Below are 18,999 nucleotides of genomic sequence, written 5' to 3' on the forward strand. Positions count from 1 at the left end.
GGAAAAAACTTTTAGGTCTTAGCCTCAATTCAAACAAAACTCGTAGAAAGTATATATAAATATATATATATATATATATATATATATATATATATAAATATATATATATATATATATATATATATATATATAAATATATATATATATATATATATATATACTAAACGCAGAAATAAATTAAAATTGCTTATCTTTTTTTAATAAGAGAACCCAGTGTTTCTTTTTAAAATGAGAAACTGGAATTATCACTAAAAAAAGAAAAAGAAAAGAAAAGGAAAGTGTACTCTAACAATCTTAATCAATGACTAATTTCTTGTATAACCAAATTAAAATCTTACTCTAAGTTCAAATATTTCACATAGAATTTGTTCCCACGTTTCTTTGTCGTTGTATGATTGGACTTTGGTTCAAACTAAACCACCTTTTCATATAACTATCCAACTTAACAAAATCAAATCATAGAAAATACACAATTGAAATATATATAAATAAAGTCTACTAAAGACTCTAAGGAATTACAATCAATCCCAATAAAAACTAACAATTACTCAACAATCCAACACAGTAAGTGAAAGAATAAGAGAATCATTCCTTCTAATTTTCTTTCTCAAGCTCCACTCTATTTCTTTGCAAGTTCCATTTTTTTTATTTAAACTCTCGGATGGTCCTCATATTTGTATGGAAATCTCAATTGGGTCCTCATATTTGAAACTGCCTCAATTGGGTCATAATATTTGTAAAAATGAGTCAATTTTATCCTATCCGTTAAGTTGTCCCAGACAACGTTAAGTTGAGCTGATGTGTAATTTTTCTTAATGGTGTGGCATTGTGCATTTAATTGAATGGGTGATGTGGATTAAAAATATTGCATTTCCTTCGTAGCCCTAACATTTAAAGGGATCCCCTCACATCCAAAGTGTTTTATCGTGGTGTTCGTCGTGGGGAAGAAGAGGTTCTCGAAGCACTGTGCAGCTACGGAAATGTCTCGTTCATCATCGTCCTGCAAATGTTTGGGTTCGGACTTCGAACACATCAGTGGTAGTGTTAGGAGGGTGGGTGTAAAACTCACTTGCTTCTGCGGTTTCAATGCAGTGTTTCGCGTTGCGAAAACCCCTAAAAACAAGGGCAAAAAATTCTAGGGTTGCCCTAACTTCAAGGTCAGTTTAATATAAGCACAAATGTTTGTTTAATTTTTTGGGTTTTTGACGAGGGAGTGTGTGTTGTTTTGAACAGGGTGGGAGTGAAGATTTCTTTGGTTGCAACTTCTTTCAGTGATGCAGTGAAGAAGCAAATGAAGGAAATGGGTTGAATGTAGAAGAAAGGAGTGGAAGTGCAAGAAATGAAGAAGTGGGTGTGATGACGATGGACAACGGTGATGCTGGAAAGATGAAAATTGGTTTTATAGAGAAAAGTGTTGTGAAGCTAGAAAAGTGGCTGAAGGTGTTATTGGGGATGGTCTTCGTTGTATGTGTTTTTAACGTAATTTTAATAGTGATGTTGATGAAACTTGGTTGATTTGTTAGAACAAGTTTACAAATTATAATTTCGTATTTTTAATTTTAATTTTTGTTTTATTTATAAAGGTGAGTGATTAGTGGTTAATACTTTGTGATTTAATTTCTTTAATTATAATGTTCATTCAAGTGCAATATAAGTTTGAACATGATACAAGAATAATCAATAAATATAAATGATGAATAATGAACATAAAACATTCTCTTATAACCAAAAGAAAGTTGATAAAAATATTGTCTTACATTATCAAAATACATAAAGGATAAGCAGTGGTCAATAATGAACATAAAACATTCTGTTATAACCAAAAGAAAGTTGATAAGAACATTGTCTTACATGATTAAAATACATCAACTACAGACGGCTGATAAAACATTGTTCCTTGAACATTGAACATTACATCATATTTAAAAGAGTGTCTTGAAAATGAAAGAGCTAACATTTGCTACAAATTAAAGATGAGTTCATTCATCAGTTACAACCATAGTTGATTCCTGAGTAATTGGAACATGTGTTGTTGGAGGTATTGTGACTTCTGTTGCTTCAGTACATTGGGCAGTAGTAAGCATAGTGGATTCCTGAGTAATAGGAACATCTGTTTGTTGAGTACATTAGGTTGTACAAACTTGTATTGGTGGAGGTCTTTGTGGACAAGATTTTTTGTTGTGTCCTAGTTCTTTGCAGAGGCCACATTTTTTTCTGTTCCCACCTTTTCTTAATTCACTGTCATTCTTCTTCAACTCCTAATCCTTCAGTCTTCGTTTTTTCTTGGGTCTTCCTAGCATTGTCCTCTTCTTTGGCGGTAATACATCTGGATATGATGTAATCTCCCATACATGTTGACCATTGATAGGATAAATCATTGTGTTGTAGGTCTCTTCATAAGTAGACTTCCTAAACCAGTGGCCAATGTAGTCTTATGCATTTATATTCAAGAATTTCATTGCAGTAATGACATGAGTGCAAGGAATGCCAATAATTGTCCATTTTCTACATGTGCAATCCATCTTGTCAACATTGATCACAAATTGCTCTCCAAATTATGAAATGTGTTTGACTTCAAACAATTTTTCTCTTGACCACCTGTGATGAATAAAATTTGACAACAAAGTAGTCATCATCAATGGAAACAAACCTTAATTTATTGATTAAAGTTACCTTGGTAACCAATATCTGGTTAACCAAGAGTCTTTGTTTTCTACCTCAACAACAGCATATGCTATGGGCAAAATTTGTTCGTTTCCATCTCTTCCCACTGGTGTTAGTAACTCTCCTCCATACTTGTCTTTCAAAAAGCATCCATCTAACCCAATAATAGGTTTGCAGCAAATGAAGTTATCCTTGCATGCCTTCACGCATGCATAAAATCTCTTGAATATTACTTCACCATTAGTATTTTCAACTTTGATTTTTACTGTTGAACCTGGATTTGTTCTCAGGAGCTCATGACCATGATCATAAATTCTTTTAAATTGTTCCTTGAATGACCCTTCAACAGTATCCTTTGCAATGGCTCTTGCCCTAAAAGCCATATTTCTAGAAATTCCTATATTCCATTTCTTACTCACTTTCTCCCTAATATCAATCACCTTCATAGTAGGGTTTTCTCTGACAGTTTTTTCCATCATTTCACTCAATCATTTTGAAGTCATCAACTTTACATTGAAATCTCTACTACAGCTGTGATGATCAATCACTTTTCTTATCTGCCATGCCTTGACACCACACTTGTAGGAGCAATACGCATACCATTTGCAATTCCCTTTTCCACCCAAACACTTTACAGAAACCCTCTTCTTGTCATTCTTAACAAATTTTAAATTTCTCCCATTACTCAGTGAATAAGTCCTTATTCATCTGTGAATTCTTTTTCTCAGCGAAATAGGTTCCTACTTCCCACTTATAATCTCCCAAACTTTTAGGCATACTAAAAGTGGGAAAATTGATCTTAATGGAATCATCATTGTCCTCACTATCTGTTCCACTATTCAACTCCTTTGACAGCCACTCAATGTCAGACAAGTCGCGGACATCATCAATGGAATCATTATCAGTTGTCCGTGAACACTCATCTACTAGAGTGGAAGGTTTTGCTCTCACATTTCCTTTAGAAGTCTCAATGCCACACTGAATGCTAACATTAACTAGACTTTCTTCACTGACATACTCACATTCAACATCCTCATCAACATCCTCATCTACTTCTTTAGCATCATCTACATCTACATCCTCAGCCTCATGTACATCCTCATCCTCACTCTCGTCTACATCATCATCCTCTCCTAAATCCTCAAGCTCAAAATCATGTACCTCATGTACCTCAGCCTCCTCTACATCATGGACCTCATCATCTTGTACATCATGGACCTTAGCATCTTGTACATCATGACCTTGGTCTTCACCCTCACCATATCCCATTTCTCTTTTAACTTCCCCATGACCAACAACCTCACCCTCCACCATTTCTCTTTCAACTTAACCATCACCAGCAACCTGACCCTCCATCATTTCTCTTTCAACTTCACCATCACCAACAACCTCACCCTCCACCATTTCTCTTTGAACTTCACCATCACCAACAACCTCACCCTTCACCATTTCTCTTTGAACTTCACCATCACCAACAACTTCACCCTCCACCATTTCTCTTGCGACATCACCTTCATCATGAACATGAGCATCAACCCAATCAATCATTTCTATTATTTCTGGTTCCATGGTATTATGAACCACATGGAGATGAACTTCATCATTTAACCTTGCAATGTTCAACATATGCATGGCACCACTATCACTAGTTAATAATTCTAACCTATCAGGGTCCACAAACTAACGTCCTCTATTGTACCAAAGTTCTTTCACGTCAATATGACCTAAGTCTTTCACTGAAGCTACTATGCCAAAATAGCTCCACATGTCTGGATCACAAGACCATTCTACTCTCTCTCCATCAAATTTTAACTTCCCATCCTTATCATCACTAACAAAATGTCTAGTATGGTGGACCACAACTTTAATACGTTCATCATCCATATCAACAAGTTGCTTTTAATTCCTATACATTATGGGGGGGAATGATTATTACTACACTCACTCATTAACCAAAAACTCACACAGACAGGGGACAAGGGAACAAAGTAACATTCCCACTAAGGAAACACTCACAGATGATAGGGGACCACTACTTGTAAACTATTCGAAAAAAATAAATCGGGACCACATTCTCTACACAAAACACAATTGAACATGCATAATAGGGACCACAAATCGTTATAAATAGTTATACACAACAGCACAAAAACCCATCCATAAACGAAGACGCACTTGTTCGTAAAACCAAAAACCCATGAACGATTTATACGTCCAAACAGAAAACCAAACATGAAAGAAACTAACTAACCTTAACTCACATCAACTATCGGTTTGATTCTCTTCGTCTTGTCCAAGATTGCAGTTCCTCTTCGTCTTCGTCTCACAATGAGCAAATGAAATCCCTAATTCCAATATGAAATCCCTAATTCTCACACTAAAGAAATGAAATCCCTAATTCGATTAAAGTAAACAATAGGCATTGTGCCACGTCAATCACTATTTATTTAAATAAAAAAAATCCACATCAACACATTATCTATGCAACACGTCAGCTCAACTTAACGCCATCTGGGACAACTTAACGGATAGAGTAAAATTGGGCTCATTTTTACAAATATTATGACCCAATTAAGACAGTTTCAAATATGAGGACCCAACTGAGATTCTCATACAAATATGAGGACCCAACTGAGATTCTCATACAAATATGAGGATCATTCGAGGGTTTAAACTTTTTTTTTTCTTTTAAATTATAAAGTACCATCAATTTTTTATAAGGAATTTACCATTTTTTTTTCAATGGTGAAGAATTCTAATTTTGAAACATTATTTTTCTTGTCTAATTCTATGTTAACTTAGTTTTGTGTTGTCTCTATATTGAACATTCAAAATACATACTAAAAAGATATTTAATATATTTTAAAACATCAGTATTCGACAAAGAAAAATGTAAAAACTTATGAAAAAAAATCTAAATTCATTGTTTTTCTTGATTTTTCCCTATTCATTAAATATATTTTTATTTAAAATCTAAATAATAATTAAATATATTTTTATCTTTATATGAAAGATATATCTAAAACTGAAATATTTCCTAATATATATAAAAAATATATATTAAGTAAATATTCTCAATATTTCTCCTTGTTGGATATTTATTTGAATTTCAAATCTCAAATTTCTTTTGATTGATTTTTTCATCATTTTTCTTGTAATTTTTGTTTTTCACTTTCTTTTATGGAATCACATTATCATTCAATTTCACACTGTTTATTGTATTTCTTCTTCTATTAGTATCATCTTCTCCATTATGGATTCCATGATAACCTTAATGGATATTAGAATATTGTTCTTTATCTATTTTCTCCTGTTGAACATCAAATATTATTCTCTTAACTCAAAAGAAGGTAGTTAGTAATGAAAATAATTATGACTCCTAATGATAACAAGGAGATTGAGAATAATGATTATACTCTTGATGAAAATATATATGATCCAAGCTAATGAAGAATATTGATACAAATTTGAGATATTTATTAAAGGACCCTATTAAAATCACTAATATAGATTTATCAAAGGATAAATATTCTAGTTACTTGAAAAATGTTTAAACCTTAAAAACTCTTTGAAACATGATAAATTTTTTGGATCTTGATGAATTGATTATATTTGTAGAATTAAATATGATAGTGACTATCTCTTGAACATATGTGAGAAGTCTCTTGAACATATGTGAGAAGAACTTGAAGAAGAACATTTGCAATTCAAATGATCTATGGCAAAGTCAAAGATCAAATCATGTATCATTGAATCTTATAATGTTTCATGAAAGAGGAAACTTAAAGAACACGAAGATCATAAGCACAATTGAAGAATAATTTAGAAAATTAAATAAACTGTAATTTTATTTTAGTTTTATAGAATGTTAAATTCACTAGGCATGCCAATTTGTGTTAGTTGGATGAGTGGGCTTCGTTAGACGCTGCGTTTATAATTTTTGTTTTTTGTTATTTTTATGTGTTTTGGGCTTTGGTCTTTATTTTAGGGCTTCTAAGTTTTCTTAAACTTATTTATCTATATATAGAGAGGTACCAAAAACTAATGTAAACCTCTTTTCACTAGTACAAAATGTGTCTTTAAACTCGCACAATAGACATTTGTCTAAACCAAACCGGTGCATATCCAAATACGGTGGCAGATCTGCAATTATGGAGACCTTATAGGCCTCAATTCATACAGAACCGGTGCATAACGCTGATACAACTTCGGTTGCACTGGGAACCGGTGCCTAAACATCACCTACCATGCCACTTTTTCGTCTGAAACGGTCAGAAAACTGTGTGAAAAGGTGATACTACCTCGGGTTCTAGCAGAACTGAAGTAAAACGCTTGACTCACCTGCAAAACACCTGCAACACATCAAGTCAGCAACCCCTTTTGAGCGTTCTGACCAGGAGAAACAACCTCGGGTTGCTTTGGAACCGAAATCAAAAGGCTTTGAGGCCTCGGTTATCTGAAGAACCGAGGCATATTGCTTTGGTTTGATATTGCTTTGGTTGTTCTTTCGTAGGTTCATATTCAGATTTCAGTTTCTATCTTCCTTGTCGTTTCGTCTTTTCTCTCTCGCACTTTCTTCATCTCCGCTGGTGCTCCCTGCTATCGTTGTCACTACCTCCGGTGATTTCTCCAAGGAGTCGACGGTGCCTCCACTTCTCTCGAGCTAAGGGTTGTGCACTTCCTCCATTTCATTCTTCTCTCTACCCCAAAATGAACTCTTCTTCCACACGCTTCTTTCCCCATTTCGTTCTCCTCTCTGCCCCAAAATGAAGCACTTCATGCTTCTTCCACTCGCTACTATGGCCACCACAACCGCCTCTCCTAGCTCCGCCAAAACCCGCCCAAAGAGAATGACCCTCCCTCTGATCCCAATCTTGTCATTCCTTCCCCCGCTAAGTTCAAGAGTCCCTTGCCTCCAAGACCCCCCGCTTCCAACCCTCTCAAGCGAAAGCTCGCCATGGCTGCTGATGCCCTAACTGACAATTCCCTCCCCGCATCCTCCGATTCCGCCATCAAGGTTGCTTTCACCTATTACTCTTTTCGATCTGACTTCCCTTTCTCGCTTCTTGCCTTTTTTTGCAGGTTATTGTGAGGATGAGGCATTTCTCACTTATGGGGTTTTCTTCTTCTTCTCCTTCATCCTGGTTCGAATTCGCGAATGTTGGTGGCACGAGGAGGCGACAACGACATTTCGGGTGGAGGCTCGTCGTCGAGCAAGGAGGCGTCCTTTCCTTCCTTATTCCTGGTTCGTTCACGCATGGAGTGGAAGCGATTTGGAGGCACCGTGGTCACAACAAAGCGTCTCCGCGGCGCAAGGGAGTTTCACGGCAAAGCGTCTCTACGTCGCTACTATTGGTGCAGGTTTGGGGACTTCGCGACTGTTGGAGGAGGTTTGGGGTTGTTGGTCATCCGATTGGGGGTTAGGGATTTAAACGGGGTTTTGACTGGATTTGGGGGTTAGGGATTTGAACGGGGTTTCATCTATGATTCAAAAACATTCATCACAGATGAAGATGACAAGAACAATGAAGGTATTTCTTGCTATTGGATATTTCTATGAAAGGGAATTTGACTGGATTTTCTTGTGCAATCATTTCAAGAATTTGAGTAGAATTTCTAGCACAGGAGCAAACTAAGAAACTCAGCTATTAGTGCAACTGTTTTCTTAAGGTTGATTAACTCTAAATTGTTTCTTCTCTTTCGGAGACCTCTTCCCTGTTCGAGACCTGTTTAACCTTGTCAATAAAGGCTCACGAAAAAAAAAAAGGCCCTACTGCCTCGGTTCAGGTCCCAACCGAGGTAGTAGAGGTTGACATACTGCCTTGGTTCACAATGAACCGAAGCGAAATCATCCATCTTTATGCCTCGGTTCATAACCGAGGCATAAAAGTCTAGACTTTTTGCCTCGCCTGTATATGCCTTGATTCAAGAACCGCGTCCAAAGGTCAAAAATAACCGCTGTCGTTTCCTCTTATTGCACTAGTGTTTGAGTCACATTATGCATTTTCATTCTTTAAGAGAGGATTCTCTTGGTTTTTGGATTAGAATTTTGATTCTTACCAAAGATTAAAATCTTTTGTGATGAATATTCACTTGACTTATCAATCTGCTAGATTATGATGTTCCCATTCCTATCTTATTTTGCATTCTTCTTTAATTTACTTTTGGTTTGCCTCTTCAGGATTCAAATTTAGAAATGAGCGTACTCTTTGCTTGACAAGATCATATCATTTGGTATCTAGAACAAGGCTTTAGTTTGAATATTTTCTTTTATCTTATTTTTCTATCACATTAAAAAAACTAAAATTTCTTGAATGTTTTTGTTTTGTGCTTTGTTTTGAAATTTTGTTTGGTTCATTATTTTTAGAATTTTATGAGTAAAACCCTTAATATTTTATACAATTCCATGGGGCTTTTAATTTTATGTGTTTTGTGTGTTCTTCATTTAAATTGTGTATTTTCTCATTTGACTTATAAAAATTATCTATTTTTATGTTTTAATGTTAATTGTAGTTCCAATTAACTATTTTTCTTGATCATGAGTTTTGGTATTTGAAGTTCAATTTATTTAGTTTTCTTTATTTATGTCTTCAACTGCAAAATTGAAAAAAGAATAAAAACAAAAAAAGAATAATGAATCCAAGTTAAATGGAAATAAATATATATTGAAAGAAAAGAAAAAGAGAGAGTAAGGATCCAAGAGTAAAAAAAATATTTGTAGATTTCAACACAATTATTATGCTATAGTGTTGCTTTTGATTTAACTCTCTTGACAATTTTTTTAGAGTTTATGCGTTGTCTCATTTAACTCTCTTTGGTAGTTTTATATTATTTTCTATTTGATTGTTTTATGTCTTTTAAAAAAATTTGAATTTTTTTTAGAATTTTGTATTTTCTTTGACTTCTTGAGTTAAGATTTAGATCTTGCAACTTTTTTCGTATTAATTTGTCACTCTTCACTTAAGCTACTAGAGTTCTTTGCTAAGCGCTAAAGAAAATTTGAGTGGAAAAAGACGAGAGAACTAAAAACAAAACAAAACCTACAAGTGTGATACATAAGTGGATTTTTGAGTGAAACAATTAGAAGAGTGATGAGGATTTAAATATATTATGTTATTTTGTCTTTCTCACCTTTCTTACATAACCTAGCAGTATTGATCAATACAACATTCGGAAAGTGATTTAACATATAGTTTAACTTATCTACTCCTCATTGAAACAAGACCACATAATTATTAAATGTTAGAAAACAATATATATATATATATATATATATATATATATATATATATATATATATATATATATATATATATATATATATATATATATATATATATTTGATAGTGCATCCCATAGATATAATAATTAATTTTTTTTCTGAAAAATAATTGAAATAAATTCTTGGAGGACAATAAATATATTATGCATATGCATATTTATATTTAATGATGTTAGTGTCTGTTATTAATAATATGACGAAGAAAGTGGTAATGTGATATATATTAATTACGTAATATAACGTATTATTACGAGTTATTCTATTCACTATATGTCAACGTTGTTTTCTCGCTTAACTTTCTACTTTTTAACTAAACCACTTTTTTTTATTTAATTTCGTTCCACCAACCACGTAAGTTTTTCATATCTGTCTCGCATTAAATCTTAATTAATTGTTCAAGCTTAGTTTATAGAAAGAAAAAGAGAAAAAAAATTCACTAACAAATCAGCTATATGGTTCACATTCATGTGTACCTCATTGATTATAACATCGTTCTAATCTAGCTTAACAGTTATCATTAATTTATTGTTCTTATAATATATGAAAAACATGATTGTTTAGTTCTTATTTTCATACATTACAACTACTTACTTGAAAGATAATAAATAAATAATTAGATTAAGATGTAGCAGAAAATATAGATTAAACTTGAATACTAAAGAAACATCGAAATTTCCGAAAATGAAAGACGTGAACTCAACAACATGTATAACTTCTTTTTTTCTCTCAGAAATGGAAGTTGAAAGGAGAAAATGATTGGTGCCAGCCTCGCATAGTTGACATCATCAAGTTCGGAATTAACAAAGATACCGTGTTAAAACAGAGATATCTCAAGAGTTGATTTTATGAAAAAGTGTTTCTTTTACATTAAAGTTATATAAAAAATGAATTAGAATTGGCATTTTAAACTTTACATCCTTTCAAAATTAAGATTTATTTTATTTTTTAAATTCAATATTAAGATTTATTTTATTTTTTAAGTCCAAATGGAATTAAAAATAAAAACAACTGGCTATTTAGCAACTTAAAATAAACCTCAAACAGATAATTCATTTGTTCAGTTTCATATTTCTCGTAAAGTAAATATGAAACATACATGTTTTTATTATTTATTATACAGTAAAAAAAACAATTAACATTTCACATTGATTCTTAATTATAAAACTCAACTCATATCCAAAAGGAGAGATGGTTAGAAATTTAAATAAGACTTAAAAATCATATATTTGATATAAAAAATTGAATAAAATATATAAAAAAAAACGCATGAATTTTAAGATTTTATATTAGAAATAGTATTACGTCTTTTATATATTTAGACAACTTATACTTCATTAATGACGAATCTTCTGAGTATCCCATTAGAAATTGTCCATCATTAACATATATAGACAATGATTCTTTTAATTTATCAAATTAGATACATCAATTAACTCTTAAATATATTTCTTTAATTATATATATAAAATAAAAGAGAGAAAAAAGTTACCAACTGGTGGGTGATGATTTCAGTCCACCTAGACTTGCCTCTAATTTTGGAAGATCAATGAGAGTGTGATCAAAAGAAGTCATACTATAGTTCATTTTGTCACCTGTATTAAAAGTTACAAAATAATTTGATATATCTATTATGTTAAAGAAGTTAATTAATAAATACTTTTAATTTCATATATAAACATGAAGATGAAAAAGATGTTAAACTTTAGGCTTATGCAAATATTCCTTTTATGACAGCCAATGTTTCATCATAATTAACTGATTTCTATATTGTGTCGTGATATCTCGTTGCATAATTTATCTCCAAGCTAGCAAATGACACTGCAGTGAGATTGAAGTCTTGATTTCAGAACATGTTAGTCATGTAAATAGTTTCTGCCTACTTAATCCATCTTAAATATCACTTTTCTTCAAATTTTGTGTACATTAGTTAAATTATTTTTTCTTCTCAATATTGTACTGAAACTATAGGATATTATATGAAACTGAGAAATAAAATATTTGAAATGAATCATTATTTTAAATTTATTTAGTTATTGTAAGTGATATTAGAAAGCGGGTTTTTAAGCCTAAAGTTTGCACCTTATTTATATATTATCTTTTGGCCTTATCTCTAGTCGATGTGAGACTTGCAACACACTCCCTTCACGCTGAGGTATAGACATCTCGTGCATGATAGTAGAAATTGGGTGGTCCGATAACGACCCGATAGCGGGTGGAATAGAAGAATAGAATGCCCACATATAACTCGTTAGGATAGGCTTCAACCAGGACTCTGATACCATGTTAGAAAGTGAGTTTTATGTCTAACTCAACCCTACAAAACTGGCTTGTAAGGTGAGGTTTGCACCTCACTTATATATTATAATTTGATCTTATCTCTAGTCAATGTGTAACTTCCAACAAGAAATTCTCTCATTATACATAATTTCTGCGTCTGGGAGTTCTAAAAGAACCAAAATTTTACCATGACTACAATTAGGAGTTCTTAGTAACTTAAATTAAAGCTTAAATTTTTATCATTGGCGGCAGAAGATAAGGATAATAAAGATGACTTACTAAACCTTTAAATATAATTTTAAACTCTTAAATATTAGACCTCTGAAAGAGTTTCTTTTATTATTCTAATATTGTTTCCGAAACTCATGTAAATTGTCTTCATATGGGAAAAAAAAGGATGGTGGTGTTTTAAAGCTATGAATTGTTAAATAAAAAACATGTGGCTTAGTAGTTTTAAATATTCAAAGAGTCTTTAATCTTGTAAATTAAACTTTTTTTTGGTTGCATGAGTGAAAGATTATCTTACGTTGGTTATAAATTAAGATTTTTGTGTGGGGTTTAAGGTTAACTATTCTTTCATTAACCAGTTGAAGGCATCATCATTGTCCAAAATATACATATATATATATATATATATATATATATAATAGAATGTAAATTTGAGGTGAACCAAACATGGTTGGCATAATGCGAAGCACGTCCATTCTCCAATTTAAGAACATAATTAAAAAATAAGGAGTGGAAAAATCGGCACCTTTTGGTGCTATTGGTAGCTTCTAACTAATTGCTATGAAAAGTTGAATATAAAACCCAGAAGTCAATTTCCCACTTGAAGACCCTTGCAACTAGTTACCACTAAAATTAAGATCCCATGGAAAAGAAAATGATATGATAATAAAATAATAAATCACAGGTAAGGTAAGTTGAGAACCACCATGAAACACGATTCACTAATTAATTTCCTTTTGACTTTGCTGAGAATAACATGATGCAAGTACCTAATTTTTTATTTTGTAACTACCAAAAACTATATAATAAATGAAAATATATTTGACTTTTAGACTTTCTACAAAAATGATTGAAACTTGTTTCATCATTGAAATTCTTATATAGAAAAATGAAAATGCTTAAATAGTTAAACATATAAAAATATGATTTTAACACATTCATTTTTTAGAGGAAGGAAGGTGTCTACTGATAGAAAGCTTCTACAAGCAGTTATATTTATTTTATTCCAAATGAAAATTTAGGAGGGAATTTACTATAAAATAGTTATTTTATAATTTAAAAACATTCATTTCAACAAGTGGACCTCAAATAAAAAACGAAATAGGGTTTAAGCAATGATTCATTTTTTTTCAGGGTATGTTTCATTTTTCTCTTATAAACAAACAATAACCCCTTGTACTCCACACACTATATTCAGCTATTTACCACCAAAATCTAAATGATTCATGCAGAGTATCCATCCACTTTATTAATCTCTAATCTATGTTTTATTGTTTAATTAATTGTCTTTAGTGAAATCATCCTTCTAAATAGACTTTGTCACGTAGAAGTAAATAACGAATGAAAAAAAAAGTGTAGCAATGAAAAAATAAAGAAAAGGTGGTGAAAGTGAGCACCTTTCCTTCCAGAGTAGAAGTGATATTGGTGAGGGAAAAAACATGCAAAGAAAAAAAAAGTTTGTATTGTAGGTATTTTCGTTTGTTTTCACTGTCGTTTATGGGACATGTTTGGTTGGACCGGACACATAAGTAGGTGGTTCAAGCAACGTGTTTATCTATTATTAGCAAGCAACAACAAAGAACATTTATATACTGATATATGAGATATATCTCTGATTCCATTTTTGCCAATTTCATGTTACACCCTTCTCTCTTTCTTGAAAATTAATCCAAAACCATCACCACCTTGAAGTCCTACGCCCTTGTCATTATTAATTTTACAGAATCATAATCAATTTGGCAACTCCTTTGTCATTGATGTCATCAGACAAAGAAGGCAAGGATGAATCATCAACATGGATTCTTGAGAGCATTCAGATTCATCCCGCGGATAGGTCTATAAGGGATGAGGATGATGAACCATCCCCTAATGCAAGCCCGGTGCTAAAATCTCCCAGTGAAGGTTCTCAGAGCAATGTGAGGAACAGGAATGTCAATCAGGGGAATGGGGGGAGGAAGATGGTGAGGGTAGAATCAGGAGCAGCAAGAGGGATTAAGGGTTTACGGTTTCTCGATAGAACGGTCACTGGGAAGGAAGCAGATGCATGGAGGTCCATTGAGAAGCGTTTTACTCAACATGCAGTTGATGGAAAACTCTCAAAAGACAAATTTGGAATCTGCATGGGTACATTTACCTCTTTTGTCTTGTTGGGTTTGCAATAGAACAAAACATGAATGCAGTTCCATAAGGTTTTTGGTGCCTTTTTCCGGTCAGAAATAGAGTTTTCCCTAGTAATTTGTATAATTAAGTTTGCATGCCTTTATTAGAAGAGAACAACACCAAACTATCTATTAAACAGTATCCAAATTTTGGCCTTTGTAATGTATTTAGTTGTCATAATCAGTTACTAGTTTGTCTGATGAAATTTAAATTATTGTGCACAGGCATGGGACCAGAATCAAAGGATTTTGCCGGGGAACTGTACGAGGCTTTGGCTAGGAGGAGGAAAATCTGTACAGAAAATGGAATAACTTTGGCTGAAGCTAGAGTATTCTGGGAGGACATGACTAGCAAAGATCTTGAATCAAGGCTTCAAGTGTTCTTTGACATGTAAAGAGCACACAAACACTCTATCTGTATCCCTTTTGCATGTTGCATTCTCATTGAGTGGAGTGGCATAAATGAATTCAGTTATTTTCAGGTGTGACAAGAACGGGGATGGAAGGCTATCAGAAGAGGAGGTTAAGGAGGTAAGCACTAAGACCACTCATTCTTCTCATTATTTTATTATTTTTCACTCTCTTCCACTCTATGGAAACACCATTCTAAATGCCGTTGTTTAAAAGGTTATAGTGTTGAGTGCCTCGACAAATAAGCTAGGAAATCTCAAAACAAATGCTGATGGGTATGCAGCTTTGATAATGGAAGAGCTTGACCCTGATCATAATGGATATATTGAGGTTAGACATGAACAAGTTCATACTGCTCTCTTATTTTCTTGAGTTCTGCATAGACCTTCATCTTTTGCATTCTCTTTTTTCTTCTTAAATAGATGTGGCAGCTAGAAACTCTGCTGAAGGAAATGGTTAGTTCTGAAGATGGCCCCAAAAAAGTTAATAATACTAAAGCCATGAATTTGAGCAAAGCTATGATACCGAGCAAGTATAGAACCCCCGTGAGCAAATACGTATCCAAAGTCACAGAATTTGCCTTAGATAAATGGAAAATAATATGGGTTGTGGAAATTTGGTTGGTCATAAACTTGGTGCTTTATATTTGGAAATTCAAGCAATACAGGCAAACGGGTGCCTTTCAAGTCATGGGTTACTGTGTCTGCTTTGCAAAGGGAGCTGCTGAAACTCTCAAGCTCAACATGGCTCTTATTGTCCTAACCATGTGCAGAAGAACACTTACGAAGCTAAGAGAATCGTTTCTAAGTCGAATCATCCCTTTTGATGACAATATAAACTTTCACAAGACCATTGCAGTAGCTGTAGTTATAGGTACTTTGATTCATGTAATGGTGCATATCTTTTGTGATTTTCCAAGATTAATATCATACCCAAAAGATCAGTTCATGGCAATACTTGGGGATGGTTTTAACTATAAGCAGCCTGATTACATCACCCTTGTTAAAAGCATTCCTGGTGTAACTGGAATTGTAATGGTCTTGCTAATGGCCTTTTCCTTCACTCTAGCCACACATTCTTTCAGAAAAAATGTTGTCAAATTACCTTCGCCTTTGCATCGATTGGCTGGTTTCAATTCCTTTTGGTATGCGCATCATTTGCTGATTGTTGTTTACATACTCCTCGTCATTCATGGCTACTATCTATTTCTCACCAAGGAATGGCAAAAGAAGACGGTATGTTTAGTTCTAACTACCAACAAACTACACCTTTTTATTTCAATTTTCCAGAAGTCTTCTCTTAAAATGCAGTTTCAACAGATTTTCACTTGTAAACTGATATAAATTGTGGTATAGTTAGTGCTCATAACATATGTCATAGAACACTATCCACTTCTCATTTGTCGATGTATATATAGATACTTGGTATTCTGACACGACAACTCAAACTGCATGCCCAGTTTTACATCATTGAATTTTGGTAGGCCACAATCTGAAAATGTTTATAATAAGTTGACAATATCTTTGATTAATGCAGACTTGGATGTACCTTGTAATTCCCCTTTCACTCTATGCTTTTGAGAGAATTCACCCATTTTTTAAAGGTAAAGATCACCGAGTAAACATCATAAAGGTATGTGTCAACAACTTCTCCATTGTTCTTCATGCTGAAGGATGGAAATGATCTTGTCACTTGGAAATTTCAGGCAATAGTATACACAGGAAACGTCCTAGCACTATACATGACCAAACCCCCAGGATTCAAGTATAAAAGTGGAATGTATATTTTTATCAAGTGTCCAGATATATCCAGTTTTGAATGGTGATTACCAATACTATTGGATAACAGTGATCATAGAAAATATTTTTCTGCAAAAAATTGCTCAGATTGACTCTTGTTACAGGCATCCTTTCTCCATCACTTCAGCACCCGGAGATGAGTACTTGAGCGTCCATGTACGAACCTTGGGAGATTGGACTACAGAGCTTAAGAACAAATTTACAAAGGTGGTTTTTAGTCTGAACTGTGAACTCAAACCTATGTATTTAATTAGTCAAAGGGTCACAGAAATGCAGTAATTATTGAAAATCTTGTTTTACTAATACTCAGAAATGCAGGTTTGTGAGCCTCACAGTGCACAAACAAGAAGGGGAAGCCTTATGAGGATGGAAACTAGAGCACCAAGTTCAAGCTTCTCAAAACAAGGGTGAATAGCAACTCTTTGTTCTTAGCTTATCAAAATGATCTACAAACATTGATATTATCTACTGTTTCCAGCATTAGATATCCAAAGATCCTCGTCAAAGGACCCTACGGAGCCCCAGCACAAAGCTACAAGAACTATGATGTCCTCTTCCTCATAGGTCTCGGAATTGGTGCCACTCCAATGATCAGTATTCTAAAAGATATGTTGAACCACATAAAGTTAGGAACCCCTGTAGAAGTGAGTGATAAGGTTACATATACTTCTTTGGTTGACTTGGCAGCATGTCTGTATTTGAATTTAATAGGCATGTATTTTTATTGTTTGTATTTTATACATTAGTTCCAATTGAAGGGGTTAACATAGCAGGGAACCTATATGCAGGACTCAATCCAGGTAAATCAATCAGATGAAGCGAAGAAAGGTCCTGAAAGAGCATACTTTTATTGGGTAACAAGAGAGCAGTCATCATTTGAATGGTTTAAAGGTGTCATGGATGATATTGCAGATTATGACCACGATGTGAGATTCAGAACTAAACTCATAACTATTTCACTGGTTCTGTTCCCTCCATTTACATAATATATTTCACTGTTAGTAACTTTTTAGCCCGTTTAAATGATGCAGGGTATTATAGAAATGCATAACTATTTGACTAGTGTCTATGAGGAAGGTGATGCAAGGTCTGCACTCATTGCCATGATTCAGAAGTTGCAACATGCTAAGAATGGAGTTGATGTAGTTTCAGAAAGCCGGGTATTGATTTACCACTCATTTAGAGTAAAGACAAAACTTAGATACAATGTTACAGTAGGTGTTGTTGGTTCTGGATTCTAATTAGAATTGAAGTTTTATCTCAGAAGTTTTCCATGTTATTAAATTGTCATCTTATGTTATCCTAAATCTCATTGAAGAAGAACATTCACAACACCTATATAATTGTATCTAAGTGTTATTCTCACTGTAAAAGCTTTGCACCATTCAGCCAAATCTTAAGCTTTTGTGATGTTATCATTTTCTCAGATAAGAACGCATTTTGCAAGACCAAACTGGAAAAAAGTGTTCTCACAATTAGCAAGCACGCATCAAACTTCTCGGATAGGTAACAAAGTTGTGATGCTTTTTTTGTGAAATTCTGCACAAAAATCAATGAAAGAAATGAAAAAAGTATCTGCTGTTTTTGATGCAGGTGTATTCTACTGTGGAAGTCCTACTCTTACAAAGGTATTGAAGAACCTTTGCCAAGAGTTCAGCCTAAACACATCTACCCGCTTTCAGTTTCACAAGGAGAACTTCTAAAGGAAAAATTCACACAGCATCAGAACTGAATTAGGCAATTGGATTCATCAAACATTAGAAGATTATACAGACTGTGGAGTGAATTTGGATTCAAACTTTTGTAAGTTTCTTGTATGTACTTAGATGTAAAATTTGTGTTGGTTTTACTTAGTTGTTTGTAGTGTTTGTATCTTATTTTCAACCTTTATGTCCACCTTTCTTAGTCTCTTCTAAATTTTTCATGCACAAAAAATTTGGTGTTCATCAATCTAACAGAGAACTTTGGGTAAATAAAACACGAAATCTATGAATGAAAACCGGATAAAGGAAAGGTAAGAAGTAGATTCTAGTTCATTCAAGATTAGCCCAGAATAAATGATTATCAATTTCATGTTTTCCTATTTACTTCCGAGAACTATGGTACAAAATTTAAAGAAAGAATAATAATTATTGATAGAGAATTTCACAATAAAAGATCATCTTATGTGCTATGAAAC

At 33.3% G+C, this 18,999-nt stretch overlaps 2 protein-coding genes across 2 annotated transcripts; one reads left to right on the top strand and one right to left on the bottom strand.

Annotated features, from left to right (window-relative positions):
- Window positions 1-3,345: 3,345 nt before the first annotated feature.
- Window positions 3,346-3,978, bottom strand: LOC108327422 (centromere-binding protein 1-like). The gene has a single exon (XM_017561126.1). It carries the CDS (start codon window positions 3,976-3,978, stop codon window positions 3,346-3,348), a length of 633 nt encoding a protein of 210 aa, XP_017416615.1.
- A 10,099-nt stretch (window positions 3,979-14,077) lies between these two features.
- Window positions 14,078-18,711, top strand: LOC108328293 (putative respiratory burst oxidase homolog protein H). The gene is made up of 14 exons (XM_017562139.2): window positions 14,078-14,575; window positions 14,836-15,001; window positions 15,093-15,141; window positions 15,238-15,351; window positions 15,444-16,256; window positions 16,558-16,653; window positions 16,727-16,842; window positions 16,925-17,027; window positions 17,139-17,227; window positions 17,299-17,464; window positions 17,609-17,746; window positions 17,852-17,980; window positions 18,248-18,326; window positions 18,414-18,711. Exons 1-14 carry the CDS (start codon window positions 14,209-14,211, stop codon window positions 18,521-18,523), a joined length of 2,535 nt encoding a protein of 844 aa, XP_017417628.1. The 5' UTR covers window positions 14,078-14,208; the 3' UTR covers window positions 18,524-18,711.
- The last annotated feature ends 288 nt before the right edge of the window (window positions 18,712-18,999 follow it).

The sequence above is a fragment of the Vigna angularis genome, chromosome 2, assembly GCF_016808095.1.
Source record: "Vigna angularis cultivar LongXiaoDou No.4 chromosome 2, ASM1680809v1, whole genome shotgun sequence".
NCBI classification, from domain to species: domain Eukaryota; kingdom Viridiplantae; phylum Streptophyta; class Magnoliopsida; order Fabales; family Fabaceae; genus Vigna; species Vigna angularis.